Source organism: Blennius ocellaris (genome assembly GCF_963422515.1).
Source record: "Blennius ocellaris genome assembly, chromosome: 7".
In the NCBI taxonomy this organism is placed as follows: domain Eukaryota; kingdom Metazoa; phylum Chordata; class Actinopteri; order Blenniiformes; family Blenniidae; genus Blennius; species Blennius ocellaris.
The window spans coordinates 27,193,840-27,215,910 of NC_137656.1; the positions used below are offsets into that span (position 1 = coordinate 27,193,840).

The 22,071-nt window shown below is 47.4% G+C and overlaps 1 protein-coding gene across 2 annotated transcripts; it reads right to left on the minus strand.

Moving 5' to 3' along the window:
- Positions 1-214: 214 nt before the first annotated feature.
- Positions 215-21,814, minus strand: ydjc (YdjC chitooligosaccharide deacetylase homolog). Of its 2 annotated transcripts, none has more exons than XM_080499399.1 (6): positions 21,683-21,814; positions 13,237-13,412; positions 8,462-8,621; positions 4,667-4,766; positions 4,182-4,359; positions 215-2,277 (listed from the first exon to the last, which is right to left on the minus strand). In XM_080499399.1, exons 2-6 carry the CDS (start codon positions 13,398-13,400, stop codon positions 1,950-1,952), a joined length of 930 nt encoding a protein of 309 aa, XP_080355525.1. In that variant the 5' UTR covers positions 13,401-13,412; positions 21,683-21,814; the 3' UTR covers positions 215-1,949. The 2 variants fall into 2 exon arrangements, with proteins under 2 accessions (XP_080355525.1, XP_080355526.1); XM_080499400.1 differs by having other exon boundaries at positions 13,237-13,507; positions 21,683-21,776.
- Between the last annotated feature and the right edge of the window lie 257 nt (positions 21,815-22,071).

The following is a 22,071-nucleotide window of genomic DNA, read 5'->3' on the forward strand; positions in this document are numbered from 1 at the left end:
CCAACAACTTACTTTTCATTACTGTTAACATGTGGAAAGAAAAAACTCTAAACCGGAGCCTCAGACCTTCAGACAGACCAAGAAAATACAATCCAGAGAAGCTTCACTATAGTAAGAATGGTCCGTGATGCTATAAACTCCCGGTATCTACCGTAGGGGTTGGTAGTCAGAGTACGTACTGTAGTACTGGAGAACTGCAGCCCACTAATAAAGCCTTTGGTTTTTAGTGCATTTGTATATTTTTTAAAAGTTACATTTCTAAACAAATGAAACATTTTAAAGAACTGTAAGTATTTCCAACTCATTTAATTGTGGATATTTTGAAGTCTTCAACTCCTGACAGCCAGCACATAGCTTTGATGCTAATGCTACTTTGCTAGCAGTGATCTCTGGACGCAGTGGTCCGTACAAACACTGAAATCCCCAGAGAATCAATGTGAAAGAGCAACTTTCATGCAAAAATACAAAGAGGACGTTTTCTTTGCCGTTGTCGTTGGAAACAAACTGTTTAGGACCAAAGACTTTGAACGTGTTCAGATTAACGGCTGAAAAACTACTGAGCCTCTGATTGACAAACGTTGCTTCAGGTATCCAGACAAAGAAATAAAGGACAACACCTAAACTGTGAATTAAAAAGCTGTGGTTCTGGTACAGAGCCCTGAGGTACCCCACTCAAGAGAAGGTTTCTGGTCCATCAGTCCCTCCTACTCAGAGTTTCAGTCGTTGGATCCAGAACAGCCATGGCTCAGCTGGCAGAGCGTTTTGCCTCTCAAGGTTTGATTCCCATCTCCACCTACATACACGAGGTGTCCATGAGCAAGACACTGAAATCCAATGGATGGTCGAGCTCTTTGCCCAGCAGCCGCCTCCATTGCAGTGTCAATGTGTGAATGTGACTGACGTGAAGCTTTGTGGATGGCTCTGCTACTTTCCTCCAAAATAAAATCCTCTGCAGCCTCTAAAATGGAGATAAAGTATCTCCTCTAAAAGTAAAAACTATATGTTGAATAACTAACTTCCAATCATTTCATATTTAACCCCCAGTGGGGCGACAGCCTCCTGCTGTGTGAATGTGATTCACGATGTAAAGCACCGTGGGGCTGCTCACGCTGTTTAAAAGTGAAGTCCAGTTACCGTTTAAGATATATATATATATATATATATATATATATTGTTGCAATTTTAACAGTTTAATATCTTGTCATTTGTAGCGATTTTATCCATTTTGACAATTTACATTAGTTTACAACAATTTTAGCAGGTTGAACCATTTAATCTGATTAAAGTATTTCACTAGTTTTTCACAATTTTAGTCATTTTGACCACTTTTCCATTTTCATTCCAAAATATGAACGATGCTTGATCTAGAGCCACACAGGCAGGTCAGAGGTCAGGACAGGGAGCTGGTCAGCACCACGGCCACGCTGCCAAAGGAACAAAACACTTTAACGGAGGACCGTTAGAAGACACAACGAAAAGGGTTCATTTTCAGAATCGAGTCAAACTGACCAACAGACTTCAGAATTCAGTCGACGTCAGGAGAAATGACCATTAAAAGTCTGACGCTGAAAAATGGCCACCCTTTTCACAATCTGACAACTCAAATCTGTTGAAACCAGACAAATTGTTGAGACGCTGCTCTGCTAAAAGTTTGTGAAGCACGTCACCATGAGGAAATGCCACAATTGTTCCAGATCATATGACGAATTCATGTTAATGGACGGTGGATGGATGGTTTACAGTTATTTCTGTTTCAGCTCAGATTTCAACTTTGTGACTCATCGTCTGCGGGTGAGACACTGTGTGTGTGTGTGTGTGTGTGTGTGTGTGTGTGTGTGTGTGTGTGTGTGTGTGTGTGTGTGTGTGTGTGTGTGTGTGTGTGTGTGTGTGTGTGTGTGTGTGTGTGTGTGTGTGTGTGTGTGTGTGTGTGTGTGTGTGTGTGTGTGTCCTCAGAGGTCTCTGAAGGCGCACAGCTGCACCCCCTGCTGGCCGTACAGCCTCAGTACGGCCGGCTCGGTGAGCACGGTCAGCTCGTGCTGTCGCTCGCTGGACTGAGAGAAGTCATCGGGCCCGGCGCCGCAGCCGCCCTCCTGGGGCAGACTGGGGTAACCCGGGTGGACCATGAGCTCGGCCGTGACCGGCGGTGGGCTGGAGGCCGCCCCGGTGGTGGCGTGGCCCGCCTGCCCCGCCTCCAGGCCGTGTGCCAGCGCCCTCTGCAGGCTGGAGGCCGACATGTGGTGGCCCATGGTGGTGAGTCCCAGGTACACGTCCGGCCACCTGCAGACATCGGAGGGCGAGACGCCAACATTAGCGGCTCAGGCTACATGCGGCTAACAACAAAGTCCTGAAGAGGAATGAGGCTGGTAGCAAATTACAGCACACGCTGGTTTAGTTCAACAACATGTCACGAATCCTCAGTTGAAACAATCGATTCTACAATTTTAGCGTCGATATTTGTAACCATGCAAAACAGTAAAATGTCTCTTTGCATCATTTCACTGCCTTCATGCATGATTTATCATTTTTAACTTGACGGAGGCTTGGATGCTGAAACTTTGTCAATAAGGTTGTTAGGTTCACTGATCTCTCGCCTCTCCGTCTTGTCTCCTCCACATAAAACCCCAGAATCATAACGGAGCAGCAGCCTTCAGGGAAACATTTGTGTGAACATTGAGCCTTTCCTCTGCGGTGGTTGTCTTTGTGACTGGAGAGCAGCGCTCGCTCAACTCTTTGTCTCAGGTTCCACGTGAACTGTCAAAAAGTGAGAGGCAGGATGGGCCAGCTCCAGATCATACTTATCAAACATGAAGTGAAGGAAGGCGTTACAGTGTTCATACTTATATTCACTTCTTGTAGGAAGTCGCCTTTGTTTTTCCAGGACATCAAAGTCTGGCGTTAGTTTTCTTTTGTAATCCTCACAACGTCGTCACTCCTCTAGGATCTGTGGGTGATTTGTTTTATTTTATTTCATTTTAGATTTTGAACCGGCTCAGATTCAAATACTAAGATCAACAGTGCTAAATCAACCAACGTTTTTTCACCAATTAAACTGAATCAGTAAGAACTGTATAGTCAGGCTGCTTGAAGTGGGAGTAAATACAACTTATATGTAAACCCTGCCTCTTCTACACCAGGGGTCGGCAACCCGCGGCTCTTTGGTCCCTCCATTGCGGCTCCTTGAGCCTCGGTCCCACTGCAGTTCATCCTGGAGGGACGTAAGGAGGCAAGGCCACCCAGAGCGCAGTCCCTACAAAGAGTGGTACAATGTAGGGTTGTCAACGACGCAGCGATGTAACGTCATTACAACAATAATGGCATGAAGAACGTAGAATTGCGGCTGCAGGTCATGACAGCGGCTCAACTGGTGTCTGAAGGTGGGAGCTTCCTGTACCTTTCACAGTAAAACTGCTGCGCTGTGGAGCGCCGACAGTTCCAGGAGGTTCATTGCAGACTTGTTGAGAGTGACGGCAAATAATAGTGAATTACACAACAACTACAGGACATTAAAGACACACCATCACACTCATGGTTCTAACAATCCACATCTCCCACATTTATCTTCCATTTTAATAAAGTGTAGCAATAAAGGAGCTGAGACCTGCAATGCATTATGGGAGTTTCTGTTTGTGGTGTTTTAAATGTAATTATTGGGGGTTATATTAGGTTTGTAGTGTTGGTAATAATTGTGTTGTGTTGTGTTTTTGTTGCTTAGTTCATGTAGTTTAGTTTATTAGTTGTAAGTTGTCAACCAGCAGTGAAGAAGGTTTTGTGTGTAGTGTCGTCCTGGCATGGTCTGCTGGTGGGAGTGTCAAAATAAAATGCGTGCGGCTCTTAGGGTGTTGTGTTCAGAGCAAGACGGGTCCAAACGGCTCTTAGAGCATCAAAGGTTGCCGACCCCTGTTCTACACTATTATTACACCCCCTGGTGGAGCGCCAGGTATTACAGGACAAGGTCGACTGAGTGCCATCAGAATTAGGATTCCATTGGATCAGCTCTGTTCCGGCCGGATTAAAAAGACCAACTGGGATGTTCTGCCCGTGTTTCTGAACCACACCCTGGACCCCCCCCCACCCTCATTAGCACCACTCTGTCTGGCTGCTACTGGTCAAAATCGCAGGGGGTCAGGTCTGTGTGAACACGCAGCTCAATATCAACTTCATGTGCACACACACACACACACCTGATTCCATAGCGCTTAAAGACAGGGATGGAGTCCACAGCGTCCTTCTCCACCTGTGTGTAGAATCTGTGCAGGTGAGCAGGCAGCCATGTGCAGGAGTGGAGGCCTGCTTCCACCGGGACCCGAGTGTAGGGAATCCTGAGCTCCGCCAGCACCTGAGCAAACACCTCACGCACCTCTGGACACACACACACACACACACACACACACACACACACACACACACACACACACACACACACACACACACACACACACACACACACACACACACACACACACACACACACACACACACACACACACACACACACACACACACACACACACACACACACACACACACACACACACACACACACACACACACGGCACATAAGACAACAAGCCCCATCCCCCCTCTAATCTAAAGGCCCATTTTTGTGTGTGTGTGTGTGTGTGTGTGTGTGTGTGTGTGTGTGTGTGTGTGTGTGTGAGCGCCCCACCTGGCAGCACGTGGACATGCTGGTGTCCGTCCATGTGCTCTGGCAGGTGACCCGTCAGCTCCACGAACGTCTGGACTTGAGCTCTGAGCTCCACCTCCACCTGGAGGAGAAGCAGGGCTGAGTGGACCTGGTTCTAGTTCTGGCTCTGGCTCTGGCTCTGGTTCTAGTTCTGGCTCTGGTTCTGGTTCTAGTTCTAGTTCTGGCTCTGGTCAGAAGCGCAGAAGCAGGACCAAACAGACACTTTGCTCCACGGTCTGATGAGTCTGATGGGTGTTGACTCCTACCTGATATTTCAATATTGGTGCGAGACGTGGAAGTCCAGTTCAGGTTTTACATTTGAATTTACATTTGTCAGTTGAGCCGAGGACATTCTGTGCTCACTCTTTGGTTATTTCTCTTCCTCCTTTCACTCCACTGAAGAAGAGAAACTTCATAAAATCATTTCATTATCTTCAGTTACATGGTTCACACGTTTAAAAGACCAGTTACTAGATTTTAACCCTGTAAGTGCCACTTTGATTAAATGATGCTCAGATTTATTATAGGTTTTTTTGTTGATAAGCCATGAATATGTCAAAAAATTTACCACAATGCTGACTGTACTGCATTGTTGATTTTTGTATGGTCATCCATCCATCCTGCCGCTTATTCAGGGTTGTGTCACGGAGGCAGCAGTCTGAGCAGAGTTGCCCAGACTTCCCTCACCCAGACTCTTCCTCCAGGTCTTCCGGTGGCACCCCAAGGTGTTCCCAGGCCAGCCGAGAGACATAGTCCCTCCAGCGTGTCCTGGGTCTGCCCCGAGGCCTCCTACCGGAGGGACATGCCCGGAACACCTCCCTGGGGAGGCGTCCATCCGAAACAGGTGCCCGAACCACCTCAGCTGGCTCCTCTGGATGTGGAGGAGCAGCGGCTCTACTCCGAGCTCCTCCCTGGTGACTGAGCTCCTCACTCTATCTCTAAGAGTGACTGAGCTCCTCACCCTATCTCTAAGGGTGGCTGAGCTCCTCACCCTATCTCTAAGGGTGACTGAGCTCCTCACCCTATCTCTAAGGGTGACTGAGCTCCTCACCCTATCTCTAAGGGTGACTGAGCTCCTCACCCTATCTCTAAGAGTGACTGAGCTCCTCACCCTATCTCTAAGGGTACGCCCAGCCACCTACGGAAGAAGCTCATTTAAGCCGCTTGCAGCAGGGATCTCCTTCTTTCAGTCATGACCAAAAGCTCATGACCATAGGTGAGGGGAGGAATGAAGATCGACCGGTAAATTGAGAGTTTCATCTTTTGGCTCAGCTCCTTCTTCACCACGACGGACTGATACAACGACCGCATATCTGCCTGTCGATCTCACGCTCCATCTTCACCCCACTCATGAACAAGACCCTGAGATATTGGAACTCCTCAACTTGGGACAAGGGCACTCCACCGACCTGAAGGGGGCAAGCCACCTTTTTCTGATCGAGAACCATGGCCGGGTATTTATAGGTGCTGATCCTCATCCTAATTTATTCACACTCAGCTGTGAACCATGCCAGTGCATGCTGAAGGTCCTGGTTCAAAGGAGCCAACAGAACCACATCATCTGCAAAAGCATTCCCCCTTGAACTGCTATCTTATCCTGGTGGGGGAGTTTGAGTAACTGAATGATCCTAGGAGCGATGTCAGGGGATTTTATGCCCCCCAGTAGGGTCTCCCCCAAGGCAAACAGGTCCTGGGTGACGAGTCAGACTAAAAGCAGTTCAACACCCCCTATGGACAAACACCGAAAGAGAAGCGAGATATAAGGCGCAGCCGGGGGCCCACCCTGGAGCCAGGCCTGGGGTTGGGGCTCGTATGTGAGCGCCTGGTGGCTGGGCGCCTGGTGGCTGGGCGCTTGCCCACGGGACCCGGCCAGGCTCAGCCCGAAGGGACGATGTAGGCCCCTCCTCCTCTTCCTCCTGTGAGCCACCACCCACAGAGGCAACTGTAGGGGTCAGGTGCAGTGTGGATTGGGTGGCAGTCGGCGGCAGGGGCCTCGACGACCCGATATCCGGACACAGAATCTGGTTTTTGTGTGTCATCAGATTTAAAAAGTCTGTCCCGTCACAAGTCATCGGAGGACAAAAATGTCACATTAAAACCACGTTTTCTAATTATCATCACCATTAAAACCTGTTTCTCGTCTCTTCTCTTGCATTTGTTTGCAATATTATCCAGTAACGGAATTTATTTTGCTGTTGCTTCAATTTAGTGGGATTATAAACTTCACGTGTCTTGGATGTAACACTGAATAGATGTAGAGTTTTTAAAGAATTCTCTCTAGAATTCTGCACACGACAACTACAGAAAAACTAACAGAATTCTGTGATTTCTGATCCAATGCTCTCATTTCTTTTGGCAGTTTGCATTTCTCATTTCCAGCCTTTTTCTTCACATATTGTCACCTTCAATCATTTGATTTCATGTATTGCTTCATTATGAGCCACCACTAACTCAACCTGTACATTTGTGCAAGTTTTATTGAGCTTCAATATTATTTTACACAAATTGTGGCTCATTTCTTTGAGTCTTGTATTTATCTTGTTTATTCAAGTTGGAAAATTTCTACTTGAAAAGATATATTTAAATTATAAGCAAATTAAACTATTTCCACTGTACATAAGTCATGAATATATAAAGTGTTGAGGTCCTGATACTGAACCCTGTGTACCTGTGCAGGTGTATCCTACCATTGTCTACAGTAAACTGTGACTGGCTCCAGTGCCCTGCAGCCCTGAACAGGCCTCGAGCTATAGGCGATGGATGGACTGAGCCCCATGTGTGTTTCCTACAGACAGTTAGTGTAAGACGGTGGCCCTGAAGTGCAAACCACAACAACAAATCACTAAACACAACAACAAATTGAAAAACACAACTGCAAATTGAAAAACACAACAGCAAATGAAAAAACACAAGTGCAAATTGAAAAACAACACAAATGAAAAAACACAACAAATTGAAAAACAACACAAATGAAAAAACAACAACAAATGAAAAAACACAACACAAATGAAAAAACACCAACAAATGAAAAAACACAATAACAAATGAAAAAACACAACAACAAAATGAAAAACACAACACAAATGAAAAAAACAACACAAATGAAAAAACACAACAACAAATTGAAAAACACAACACAAATGAAAAAACACAACAACAAATTGAAAAACACAACAACATTAACTTTAATGGAAGAGCAGCAGGTGATATCTCTGATTGGACGACGGTGCAGTTCAGCCTTGTGTGTTGTGTTTTTGAATGTGTGTTGTTTTTTCATTTGTGTTGTGTTTTTCAATTTACAGTTGTGTTTTTGAATTTGCAGTTGTGTTTTTTCATTTGTCTTGTGTTTTTGAATTTGTTGTTGTGTTTAATGATTTGCTGTTGTGTTTTTGAATTTGTGTTGTGTTTTCATTTGTGTTGTGTTTTTGAATTTGCAGTTGTGTTTTTGAATTTGTGTTGTGTTTTTGAATTTGCAGTTGTGTTTTTGAATTTGCTGTTGTGTTTTTGAATTTGTGTTGTGTTTTCATTTGTGTTGTGTTTTTGAATTTGCAGTTGTGTTTTTGAATTTGTGTTGTGTTTTTGAATTTGCAGTTGTGTTTTTGAATTTGTGTTGTGTTTTTGAATTTGTTGTTGTGTTTAATGATTTGTTGTTGTGGTTTGCACTTCAGGGCCACCGTACTGTAAGCATGAAGAAGCCTGACCGATGGCCAAAAGAGCAGAGAACTAGCCTGAACAGAAGAGTTAGTGTGTGTTGGGGTGTGCGGTGGCGGCTGCTACCTGCGCCATGCCGAGCTGGCCTCGCTCCAACGCTTGGCGGAAGCCCGTCTTCCCGTGGAAGAAGCCGTGCTGGGTGGTGAGCGTGGAGGTCTGCTGGAGGCTGGGACACACTGGACGGCCCTCGGACAGGTTGGCGTGGAGCCCCATGGGGATGTTGTGTCTGAACAGAACACAAACAAACACACGTTGTTCTGAGTTACAGGCCTCTATATGGACGCGGAGGGGGGAGGTATGGATGGGACAGGGGAGGTATGGACTGGAGAGGGGATGTATTATGGATGGGGAGAGGGCAGGAATGGACGGGGATTGTTGGGGGGGCTGGGCGGGGGGGTCGTCCAGCTATGAAGCCAGATAGAAAGTCGTTGAATTGTCTCTGAAGGACTTTCCTCTACAGTTTGTTCGGGTTGTTTGGACGAGCTGCAGGAAACATGGCAGCTACAAAACCCACGGGCTAGTTTATCTGACGAGGTTTAAAATATGAACTCCAGAGAGAAACGCAGCTGTTGATTTGTCCTGCGTTCCTCCACACTTCCTCCCTGCTCTGCTGGATCAGAAATATTAAACCATGGACTAAACCAGAAACCACACCCCTCAGTGGCAGCACTCAGTAGTTTGGAGGATTTCTGTCAGAAATATGATTTGGCTAAGGAAGGCTGTTGTCGATATTTACAGATCTGTATTTTTCTTGATAAAAGGAATTAAGACTCATGGACTGAAAGAAAATTCATCTAATATTTCACAAAGAATATGAATGTGAAAGCCCAAAAGAAATGATTGGGACGTTATAAAAAAGTTTTATGTCTAACATTTAGAACTCGCTGGGAGAAAGAAGCAAAGATAGGAATTCCAGAAGATGAATGGCTACAACTCTGGAAAAACATATCTTTAACAACAAGCTCTTTACTGCGGCAGGATTTTATTATTACTTTATTTCCCCAAACCAGAGGGAGTGGAACAGTTTCTAGACTGCTTCCATATATTCTGGGCTTGCCTAAATTTAGGGACGCACCGGTCCACATTTTTTTCACTTCCGATTTGATCCCGATACTTGAATGTGGATATCTGCCGTTGTTGCCGGAGATATTATTAAATTAAAGCCATTTGCTTTAATAATATTATCATTATTGTTGCTTTTATACGAGGCAGTAATAAACTCCTCTCTACAGTAAAGTAATAAATGTAGGAATGTTTACATGTATTCTCTCAAAAGACAACTTGAGGTTAGTAGAAGGTGAGAAAAAGAAGCAGTACAAAGTATTTTAGTTCCATGTGGACAATGTGGGGGTCTGCGTGACGTCATCATCTCATAATAAACTAGTTCTATCTTTAAAAGCTCACAATCACTTTATTAATCCCTGGAGAAATTCTTTATCAGCGCAGCACCAACACAATGTTTCCAGCTCGAACGCAGCTCCAACCATCAGGGAGTTTAGCGTGGAGGAGGACGCAGCTTCACAGAGGTGTGAATCACCTCATTGACTCCCGCCTCCCTTCAGGAAATCCAGTCCACAGTTTGCAGCCAGTGAGCAGAGCAGCAGCAGGGAAACGCTTGTGGAAATCTCCACAGGTTGGATCGGAAATTATCGAAGCGTGAACTACGTTGATATCGGAACCCGATACCAGTACTGGATTTGAACGGGCCCATCCCTACACACATTTCTAACTATTTTGGAAGGAGGTAGAATGACTAATATCAGAAATCCTGGGTATTGTACTGGGTGTCTCTTTCATATCAATGTACTTGCGAAATCTTCTGAAAGGTTTGAGTAAAGGAGGCATAAAAAAGGCAATAACCAAATGCTGCTGCAGAAGAAGCCACCAGCGGGAAACTGCTTCAAAACATCATCGACCTGATTGACAGGATGGAGACTTTGACTTTTACGCAACGACGACAAAAGGAAAAGGGAGAGGAATACTGGGACAAATGGGATAACGTCAAAAACTCTTCAGGACTGAGTATATTAAACTGAATATTCTTGCGTAACTTGTGCATTGCTCCTGTCCAGGGTTGGGAAGGTTCCTTGAAAACTGTAATCCATTACAATTACAAGTTACTTGTCCAAAAAATGTAATCAGTAACTTACTCGAAGTACTAAAATAAAAAACATACCACAGTACTTTTAGTTACTTTTGGATTACTTCACCAGCAAACACCTTGGGGTCCATCCAGCATGAATCACTGATTGATCATAGCTGAACGCTACTCAGTCAACCAGCAGACTTAGAAAAAATAGTTATGGCACGTGTCACCTTAATTAATCCCTAAAACATGAGATCCTCTAAACCTATTGAGAACGTCTTCCTACCATCAGCACCAGTACTGGTATTGACAGGTTACTAGCAGGTTATGAGCTAATAAAACTAGTTGACAGAGTCCAGGTGTGTTTCAGTAAAGTGAGCAGGTTTTATTCCACCAGATGTTTCTTCAGGTGAGACGTCGACTTCCTGGACGTTCACGTCACTTTCACTGCTGGGAGGCGTCATTAGCATTGTACAGAGAGGTTAAGAGACTCCTCCCACTTTAAAACACAGTGATGAGAGCAGCTGGCTGCAGTATCCATGGCAACCCGTCAGTGCCGGTCAGCCTGAAAGCGTCGGGAAGTGTTGGAATGCCAGCGTGCGGTGCATGTGATCGCTGCAGTTATAGTTTGTAATCCTGCTCAGTAATCCCAGTTTTTATCCAATATACATGTAATGACATTACACATTTTTTTATGTACTGTAACGGATTACAGTTAAAAGTTTTTTTGTATCCTAATTACGTAACAAAACATGTCATCCGGTACTACCCAAGCCTGCTCCGGTCTGATGATTACGATATTTCATTGTATAATTGAAAATATCCTTGCCCTCAAATGTGTTGTATACGTGATGTTTTAACAAAGCCCACAAAATAAAAGTTTGATAAAAAAAAAAAAAAAAGTGTTTTCAAGCCTGAACCAGCACCATGGTACCTTTTCACTAGATGTAGTATTTTCCAGGCCGAACCAGGACCGCAGTACCTTTTCACTAGATGTAGTATTTTCCAGGCTGAACCAGGACCGCAGTACCTTTTCACTAGATGTAGTATTTTCCAGGCCGAACCAGGACCGCAGTACCTTTTCACTAGATGTAGTATTTTCCAGGCCGAACCAGGACCGCAGTACCTATTCACTAGATGTAGTATTTTCCAGGCCGAACCAGGACCGCAGTACCTTTTCACTAGATGTAGTATTTTCCAGGCTGAACCAGGACCACAGTACCTTTTCGCTAGATGTAGTATTTTCCAGGCCGAACCAGGACCACAGTACCTTTTCACTAGATGTAGTATTTTCCAGGCTGAACCAGGACCGCAGTACCTATTCACTAGATGTAGTATTTTCCAGGCTGAACCAGGACCACAGTACCTTTTCGCTAGATGTAGTATTTTCCAGGCTGAACCAGGACCGCAGTACCTTTTCACTAGATGTAGTATTTTCCAGGCTGAACCAGGACCGCAGTACCTTTTCACTAGATGTAGTATTTTCCAGGCCGAACCAGGACCGCAGTACCTTTTCACTAGATGTAGTATTTTCCAGGCCGAACCAGGACCGCAGTACCTTTTCACTAGATGTAGTATTTTCCAGGCTGAACCAGGACCGCAGTACCTTTTCACTAGATGTAGTATTTTCCAGGCCGAACCAGGACCGCAGTACCTTTTCACTAGATGTAGTATTTTCCAGGCCGAACCAGGACCGCAGTACCTATTCACTAGATGTAGTATTTTCCAGGCCGAACCAGGACCGCAGTACCTTTTCACTAGATGTAGTATTTTCCAGGCTGAACCAGGACCACAGTACCTTTTCGCTAGATGTAGTATTTTCCAGGCCGAACCAGGACCACAGTACCTTTTCACTAGATGTAGTATTTTCCAGGCTGAACCAGGACCGCAGTACCTATTCACTAGATGTAGTATTTTCCAGGCTGAACCAGGACCACAGTACCTTTTCGCTAGATGTAGTATTTTCCAGGCTGAACCAGGACCGCAGTACCTTTTCACTAGATGTAGTATTTTCCAGGCTGAACCAGGACCGCAGTACCTTTTCACTAGATGTAGTATTTTCCAGGCTGAACCAGGACCGCAGTACCTTTTCACTAGATGTAGTATTTTCCAGGCTGAACCAGGACCGCAGTACCTATTCACTAGATGTAGTATTTTCCAGGCTGAACCAGGACCGCAGTACCTTTTTGCTAGATGTAGTATTTTCCAGGCTGAACCAGGACCGCAGTACCTTTTCACTAGATGTAGTATTTTCCAGGCTGAACCAGGACCGCAGTACCTATTCACTAGATGTAGTATTTTCCAGGCTGAACCAGGACCGCAGTACCTTTTCACTAGATGTATTTTCCAGGCTGAACCAGGACCGCAGTACCTTTTCACTAGATGTAGTATTTTCCAGGCTGAACCAGGACCGCAGTACCTTTTCGCTAGATGTAGTATTTTCCAGGCTGAACCAGGACCGCAGTACCTTTTCACTAGATGTAGTATTTTCCAGGCTGAACCAGGACCGCAGTACCTTTTCACTAGATGTAGTATTTTCCAGGCTGAACCAGGACCGCAGTACCTTTTCACTAGATGTAGTATTTTCCAGGCTGAACCAGGACCGCAGTACCTATTCACTAGATGTAGTATTTTCCAGGCTGAACCAGGACCACAGTACCTTTTCACTAGATGTAGTATTTTCCAGGCCGAACCAGGACCACAGTACCTTTTCACTAGATGTAGTATTTTCCAGGCTGAACCAGGACCGCAGTACCTTTTCGCCAGCTGTGCCGCCTCCTCAGCTGCCGAGCCATTCACCAGCAGCGACACGTTTGAAATGCCTCCGGACAAGAAGCAGTCCACGATGCCTCGCGTCCTCCTGGGACAGTAGCCAAAGTCGTCTCCGGTCACCACCAGCATCATCCTGGGCTGAGGCATGACTGCAGGTCTCTGAGGGGGACAACAGGACACGGTCCATCAGCCTGCTCTCCAACATAGAACCCAGTTCCAGTCCTGCAGGTCATATAGTCTCCAAACAGTTTCTCCTGATAGAAATAAAGTCAGGAAATCAAGAGAATGGTTTCAGGATCAATCAGAAAAACCAGAATCAAGGTAAAATACAATTTCAAAAATTGAATCCAAAGGTCATAAACGATTGCGTATAATTCATTCATTAAATGTGAAATGCAGAGTTGAAATATTTGTGTTAAACATAGAATAGAATAGAACTTTATTGTCTGGTCAACAGAGCAGAAATTTGTCTTTCAAAACAGCTCATAAGACTCATTCAGTAAAAAGCCACCCAACATCATTAAAGAATAACAGATCTAAAACATAAAGTACAGCACTACCAGCACTATTTAGTATAGCGACTGCAGATGGAATGAATGATTTCTTGTAGATGTTTTTATGGGCTCGTGGGGTTCTGTATCTTTTGCCTGATGGCAGCAGAGAGAAGGCGTCATTGAGGTCAGTGCAGGATTTCAATTAAATTACTGTAAATTCCAGACGACAGAGTGTACCTGATTAAAAGCCGCATGCTCTAATTTTGGAAAGAAAATACATTTTGTTCTTGTACAAGCCGCACCGGACTTTAAGCCGCATGTGTCCCACGTTGTAATATGAGATATTAGCTCAAAAACGTTTGTGTCTTCTTACTATTGTAAACGTGTTTTTGTTCTCTCTATTAAGACATAAAAGTGAAAAGAGTAGAGCGGGTGACGTGACTTCCAGCACCTGCGACACGTCAGGTGCTGGAAGTCACGTCACCCGTCCAACAGAAAGCTAAAGCGCAACATCTATTCTTTTCACTTTTAAGTCTCAACAGAGAACCAAAAACACGTTTATAAAATGAGATATTTACACAGAAAGATATTACACCAGAGGATTTTTTTAACGTTTACTTTAATCAGCATGGTAACATAAACAAATACCGTACATATTGCAGATTTTTTCGAACAGTGCCTGTAAATATACTGTAATGACTGTGTTTAATGTGTTACTGTTCGTGGGTATGGGAGGGGGCGGTGTTAGCGGAAACGGAAGGAGAGAGGGGGTTGCCAGGAGTTTTGGGGAGTTGAGCATGTGTTGTAGGATGAGCATGTCCTGTTCTTGCTAATAAAGTGCTGGATAAAAGAGAGAAGACTGCGTCTAGCTGCCTGAGCATTACATTGGTGTCAGAAGCTCGAGATCCGCCCACCGCACGAGCCGCTGTTTGGATCGGAGGTTGAAAATGTCCTCCGGCTCAGGTACCCGACGGCAGGTAAAGACGGAAGGCGCCGAGTGTGCAATAAACATGCCGGACGATGACATGGTGGCCCCGGAGCGCCTGAAACCCCAGCGCCGCTGTTCTCCAGGAAAGGGAGCTGGGAAGCTTATCGAGCCCAGTTTGAACTGTTAGCAACCGCAGCAGGATGGTCTGAAAAAATTAAAGCCGTGCAGCTTGCACTTTCACTGACTGAGGAAGCAGCTGACTGCCTCCTGCTCCTGAGCCCGGAGGACAGAGAGGACTACTCCATGCTGGTGGGAGCGCTGCAGAGGCGTTTCGGACTGTTCAATCTAAAAGACTCTGCGATGTGAATTTAAGCACCGTGTCAGACGCCCAGGTGAGCACCTGCGATCCCTGGCACACGAGATTGAGAGCCTGGGCAGACGTGCCTACTGTGGAATGCCAAGCACAGTCCTCAATGAACTTGTATGTGACCAATTCATACATGCACTGACACCTGTGGAGCTACGCCTGCATGTGCAGCTCGCTCACCCTGCAACGTTGAGCGAGGCGCTTGACCTGGCCCTGGAGAGGGAGATAGCCACCTGTGCCTTAACGCCAGCAGCTTCCACTCCCAAAATGGCCGCTGCTGCACAGGAGCTGCCAGGGCAGAGACCAGCGTGGGCAGACGAGTTGGTGCATGCAGTGAAAAACTTGTCAGTAGGACCCCGAGAGAGTGGCATACAGCGCAACCTTTCTGCTGTGTGCTGGGGGTGTGGTCAGCCAGGACACACACTCGGGGGCTAAAGATCAGCAGGGAAATGGGAGGGGGTCCGTGTAACCCGGATCACACGGACCCCATCATCCATTCACCGGGAGCCACATGCTGACGCAGTAGAGGCTGTGGGCTGGACAGAGGCAGGTCACCACTGCCATGTTGCCGTTGTGGTTGGAGAAGTCTCCTGCCCAGCCCTCGTGGATACGGGATCCACTGCCACCCTGCTGAGGCCCGACGTTGTTCCAGAGGGGACCGTCTTGGAATCGACTTCAGTTAAGCTGCGGACGGTGACTGGCCAGACAGCTGAAATAAAAGGCAGAGGAACATTTGTCTTCACTGTTGGGAGGGTGGCAGTGACTTTTTCAGCATGGGTAGCTGAAGTGAAAGACCCATGTGTTCTGGGTTTGGACTTTCTCAGAAGCCTGGAGTGCATACTGGACCTCGGGGCGGGTGTTCTCATCCTGCCTGGTGGGCAAGCCATCCAAATGATCCCGCCCTTCAATCAGGCCCCCCCAGTGATGCCCATTTTATGTGCGGCTACACACCCTGAGTTGGTTGACCCACACCTGGCCGACACCCAGTCCAGTCCACCTCCGGGCCCCATTCCAGCTGTGTCTCCTCCAGATGTCAAAACCCCTCCCCTGCAGCAGGTGAATATTCCAGCTGAGCGAATGGAGGCTGTCCGCAGCATCTGGCAAAGGAGCTGTGCCGGTCTGGATGGTCAGCAGCAGACAGAACTGTGGGAAGTGTTGTGGGAATTTAAGAACATTTTCGCCCTAAATGAAAATGTGGTTGGACTCACACACCTGGTGGAACACCACATTGACACTGGGGATGCACGGCCCATCAAGGTCCGGCCTCGCCGGTTGCCCTTCGTGCGTCAGGAGGCTGCCGACAGTGAGGTCCAAGCCATGCTGGAGGCGGGGATAATTGAGCCATCGGACAGCCCTTGGTCATCAGCTGTTGTCATGGTCCCCAAAAAGAAAGGCACCAAGTGGAGGTTTTGTGTGGATTATCGACCCCTCAATAAGGTGACAAAGAAGGACATTTACCCCCTTCCTCGTGTTGATGAGACCCTTGATTTGGTGTCCGGTTCTTCATGGTTCTCATTGCTTGACCTGCGCAGTGGGTACTGGCATACCCGTCTCCCAACAATCAAGACCAAAGACCGCATTCAGCACCAACAGGGGGCACTGGCATGTCAAAGTCCTCAGTTTTGGACTGTGTAATGCGCCCGGGACTTTTAAGAGGCTCATGGACAGTGTTCTCACCAAAGTGCCTCGACAGGAGTGTTTGGTGTACCTGGATGATGTCCTCGTTCACGGGAGGTCATTTAGAGCGCGCTGGACTCTCTGAGGCTGGTGCTCGGGAGGATTGCAGCTGCTGGATTAAAGCTGCACCCAGAGAAGTGCCACTTCATGCAGCGGGAGGTGGAGTTTCTGGGACACAAAGTGGACGGAGATGGCATCAGCACTCTGCAGGAGAAGATCCAGGCCATCAGGGACTGGCCAATCCCATGCAACCAGAAGCAGCTCAAAAGTTTTCTTGGACTGGCTTCCTACTATCGTAGGTTTGTCAAGGGTTTTTCCTGCATTGGAGCTCCCCCCTTTTCCGCCTCCTTCAAAACAACCAGCCTTTCACATGGTCAGCAGACTGCCAGGAGGCATTTGCTGCTCTGAAGCCACGCCGGACCCCACCTTGCCATTCATGCTGGATACAGATGCAAGCGACGTTGGAATGGGAGCAGTGATGGGACAGGTGGGTCCCGACAGGGAGCGGGTGGTGGCTTACTTCAGTCGTATCTTCAACAGGAGTGAAAGACGCTATTGTGTGACCAGACGCGAGCTACTGGCTGTTGTCCTGGCTGCCCGGCACTTCAAGTACTATCTCTGCAGCGTGCCCTTCACCATCAGGACGGACCACGCAGCCCTTCAGTGGTTGATGTCCTTCAGGGAGCCGGAGGGCCAGGTGGCGAGATGGCTGGAGGAGCTGCAGTCTTTTCACTTCGCTGTGGTGCATCGCCCCGGGGCCCAACACGCCAACGCTGACGCCCTGTCCCGGCGCCCTTGTACACTGACTGGCTGTGGGTACTGCGACCGCAGGGACGCCAGAGAAATGGAGCTCCGGGGAGAAAACCCTGCTCCTGAACAGACATGCTGCTCTTTGGAGGTTGTGTGGGCTGCAGATTGGTCCTCTCACCAGGAGGATGACAAGGAGCTGAAACCTGTCCGGCAGTGGGTCCGGAATGGCCAGAGACCACCCTGGGAAGCAGGGATGGGCCTGTCTGGAACAGTGAAGAGCCTGTGGAGTAAGTTCAGCACACTGCGCGTGCTGGATGACGTGATTCAGCGGGCATGGAAGGAACCAGCCACCGGGGAGGAGAGGTGTCAGGTGGTTGTCCCTAAAACCCTCAGAGAGGCAGTACTCCAGGCCTGCCATGGGAGCACAGGTTCAGGACACTTTGGGAGCACGAAGACACTTCGACGGCTGCAGCAGGGGTTTTACTGGGGGCAGCACCGCCGTGATGTGGAGGACTTCTGTTGGCGCTGCGATGAATGCGCAGCCTACAAAGGCCCACAGGACCAGTCATGTGCCCCTCTACAGCAGCAAGCAGTGGGGGAACCCATGGAGAGGGTAGCGGTGGACATTATGGGCCCATTTCCTGTTTCGGACAGAGGAAATAAATATGTGCTGTGTGCAATGGACTACTTTACTAAGTGGCCAGAGGCCTATGCTCTCCCAGATCAGGAAGCTGAAACAGTGGCTGATGCGCTGTTGGAGGGCATGTTCAGCCGGTTTGGAACACCCGACATCATCCACAGCAACCAGGGATGGAACTTTGAGTCCAGGGTCTTTGCTGCCCTGTGCGACCGGCTGAATGTTCAAAAAACACGCACAACACCGTTGCACCCACAGAGTGACGGTTTGGTGGAGCGCTTTAATCGCACGATGCAGCAACAGCTAGCTATCCTCACCGCAGCCCACCAGCGTGACTGGGACAGACATATTCCTCTGGTCTTGATGGCCTATCGCTCTGCTGTCCAGAGCTCCGCGAACTGTACCCCTGCCATGCTGATGTTGGCGCGGGAGATTCGGATGCCAGCTGAGCTGGCTTTTGGACGACCACCTGACACTGTTGGGGATCCACCAGGGCTGGAGTATGCGAGGAAGCTGCAGGACCGCCTGGAGTCAGCTCACACGTTTGCCAGGGACCAGCTGGAGAAAGCTGGTTTGAGGCAAAAGCGGAGCTACGACCTGAGGAGCAAAGGCAGAAGCTTCAAGGCCGGTGAACTGGTTGGGGTCTACACACCCAAATGAAAGAAAGGACGCTGCCCAAAGCTGGACAGTCATTGGGATGGCCCGTGCAGAGTTCTTGAGCGGGTGGGGGAGGTGGTTTACCGGGTTCAGGTTCCCCCCAGGGGCCGGAAAATAGCCCTCCATCGAGATAGACTGGCACCCTATAAAGGAGGGGCCCTCCCTTCATTTGAACAAAGTTCTACCCCGCCGCAAAGCCCAGAACACTCAGCAGATGCAGTTCCCTCTGCCTCCCCTCCTGTGATACTCAGTCAGCCTCTGGTGACGGCTGAAAATGAACCGAGGCCAGTTCTTCACAGGCCACAGAGACAGAGGCGGAGACCCCGTCGGTTTGGGGACTATTTCATGTCCCGTCGAGGGCGAGGGGTTTCATAAAGGGGGGGGGGGGGGCAGTGTAATGACTGTGTTTAATGTGTTACTGTTCGTGGGTATGGGATGGGGCGGTGTTAGCGGAAACGTAAGGAGAGAGGGGGTTGCCGGGAGTTTTGGGGAGTTGAGCATGTGTTGTAGCGATAAGCATGTCCTGTTCTTGCTAATAAAGTGCTGGATAAAAGAGAGAAGACTGCGTCGAGCTGCCTGAGCAATACAATACATAGGTATCGGTAACACACAAATTACGTTGCTTATGCCTTTTTACTTAACTCAAAATAATCAAAAATACGTTGTTTTAGTTTAAGTTTTTTTTATGTGTTGAATTCGAGTTTTTAATATGTACCCATCTGAATGTTGACGGAAGTGAAAAATTCAAATTGGCAGACGACGAGGAGTTTCCCTGACTACGTCATTCAAGGAATTACGCGACATTGTCCAATCAGAATGCATGTTTTCCAGGTATGTTCAGACGGGACGTGTAGGTGTGGTCAGGTGTGTCGGAGTGGTCCCAGCTTCTGCAGGTGATTTGTGTGGTGGGCACAGAACTGGACAGTCTAACATCTGTGTCTGAGTGACAGGCACTGGACAGACTCCTGTCAATCATGGACAACCCACTGCATCTCCTGCGACCACTGCATCTCCTATATCCACTGTACCTCCTCCATCCACTGCATCCACTGTACCCACTGCACCCACTATATCTCCTGCATCCACTGTATCCACTGCATCCGATGCACCCACTGTATCTCCTGCATCCACTGTATCTCCTTCATCTACTGTACCCACTGCATCCTCTGCATCCACTGCACCCACCTGATGCTATAGAACTGTTTAACTTCATGAAGATGTGTTGATTCTGTTACAGTGATTGAGTTCTATTGATAATGATATTAGGAGCCGTTATCAACTTGTAAACCAACGTTAGCTCTGCCACAGACACAGGGTCTGCATGCTAATCTTTGCTTTACTAACTAGTTAACTCACAATCCTACACATATCACATCAAAGACAACATCACACCGTAACTGAACACCATCTGACGACTCCTGACGTTTTACAAAGCAAGTCATACTCACATAAAGTCATTCTAGAAATGGTCCTTTAACAGAGATACACAGGAAGCAGATGCTAAAGACTAGCTTCCATGTTCCATTGTTCTCCAGCACATGGTCGAGACCCAGGACAGACTTCCTGCTCTCTGATAACCTCCATTTGAATGTAGTTTCTTGTGATCCGCCATCTTGTTTTGTAGTTCCATCACACGTCTCATACACACACACACACACACACACTCCCTCCACCTCTCTCTCTTTCTCTCTCGACACACCCACACACACCTACACACACCAAGCTGTATACATCAGTAGTTAGAATCTGTGTTTATTTGTTTTCATTGTAAATAAATATAAAATTTGGAATCATACATGCTGTGTTATTAATGAGCACAAAGGTGAATGAAATGTCGACCTCTTCTGTGTCAAGAACTCCGAAATCCTTCAGTCTATATTGTTAATTCTGGTAATTGTAATTAATTTAACTATTAATTCAAATTCCTGATTAACTGTTTAGTATATCTTATGAGACTGATAAAACTGAATTGGCTATCATTTCCTGTTTAGACAGGTGGAGCTCCGAGGTATCTGATACAGATCAGATTAAATTTCAATAACATAATCAATCACTATATTTGATCATTATTAATCTTTATCGATAGCCAACCACAACATAAATAGTGATCCTTATGAGGTAAGAAATCCCTACACTGCGTTGCTTTGTGGTGTTTTGAGTGTAAAATCCATCCAAACAGCAACATGTTGTCATGAACAGTTGGATAGCACAGTGCTACTTCGTTAGCCTGCTGGCTGGCTGCAAACTGGAATGGATTTCCTGGCTCATTACTCCACGTCTCATTGAGACCCACCTCCCTTCAGGAAATCCATTTCATAGTTTGCAGCGACCAGAGCAGCGGCAGGGAAACACTGTGGAGTCATTCCAGCAACAGTAAAGCAGACAAGGCTTCATGGATCAGAATCATCATACCAGTGCCAGACTCGACCAGAGGTCTCACAATGTCTGTACTGACGCTTCCATAAACCTGATGGAGCCTAGAAAGTCTCCTAACATCCTTCCTCAATTCCTTTAGGAAGCCTCCTAACACTTTTCCTTAACTCTTTAACCCCGTGACGTCATCCACGGGGTTACGGAAACGAGATAGGAGGGACTATGAGGAAGCATCCTAACAGTCTCACTCTTAGTGGTCTCTTGTCCTCGACAGTCTCACTCCTGGTGGTCTCTAGTCCTCCACAATCTCATTCCTGGTGGTCTCTAATCCTCCACAATCTCACTCCTAGTGGTGTCTCGTCCTCCACACGTGGTCAAGTCGGCTCCATTCATCTCTCTCACACCGACGTCGTCAACTAACATTCCATTACGTCACCACGCCCGGCCGGCTGTCACCGGGAGAGGGGGGCTTCCCGTCGGTAACAGCCCTGCGGGGGGTCCCACAGCACACAGCGAGGAAGAGAGCGACATTGAACGTCTTCTTACCCATGGTGTCCCCACACGTCAGTCCATTTACGTCCGAAGCCGCGTGGCCGCGGCGGAGAGACGCCGTACTTCCGACAAGCGAGCCGTAATGACGGAGCTTTAAGAGAAGACCCGCCCCCTGCTGGAGGAGACCCGGAACTGGAGTGGTGTTATGGAGCGTTCTGTCCTACGGCTGGGAACTGCAAGCACCGAGGAGCACGTGACATGTAGACGAGGAGCAGTAGACTCATAGAGATATACAAATAGACTCATAGAGATATACAAATAGACTCAGACTCCCATACGGGTAGACTCCTACACGTGAGTGAGTAAGTGAGTGAGTGAGTGAGTGAGTGAGTGAGTGAGTGAGTGAGTGAGTGAGTGAGTGAATAGATTGATAGATAGATAGA

Excerpts from the sequence above, each read along its gene's own strand:
- ydjc (XM_080499399.1), bottom strand. The coding sequence starts at position 13,400 with ATGCCTCAGCCCAGGATGATGCTGGTGGTGACCGGAGACGACTTTGGC. Across the intron at positions 8,622-13,236 it reads GCGGCACAGCTGGCGAAAAG|ACACAACATCCCCATGGGGC; the intron begins GTACTGCGGTCC and ends TGTTCTGTTCAG. Across the intron at positions 4,767-8,461 it reads GCCAGCTCGGCATGGCGCAG|GTGGAGGTGGAGCTCAGAGC; the intron begins GTAGCAGCCGCC and ends CTTCTCCTCCAG.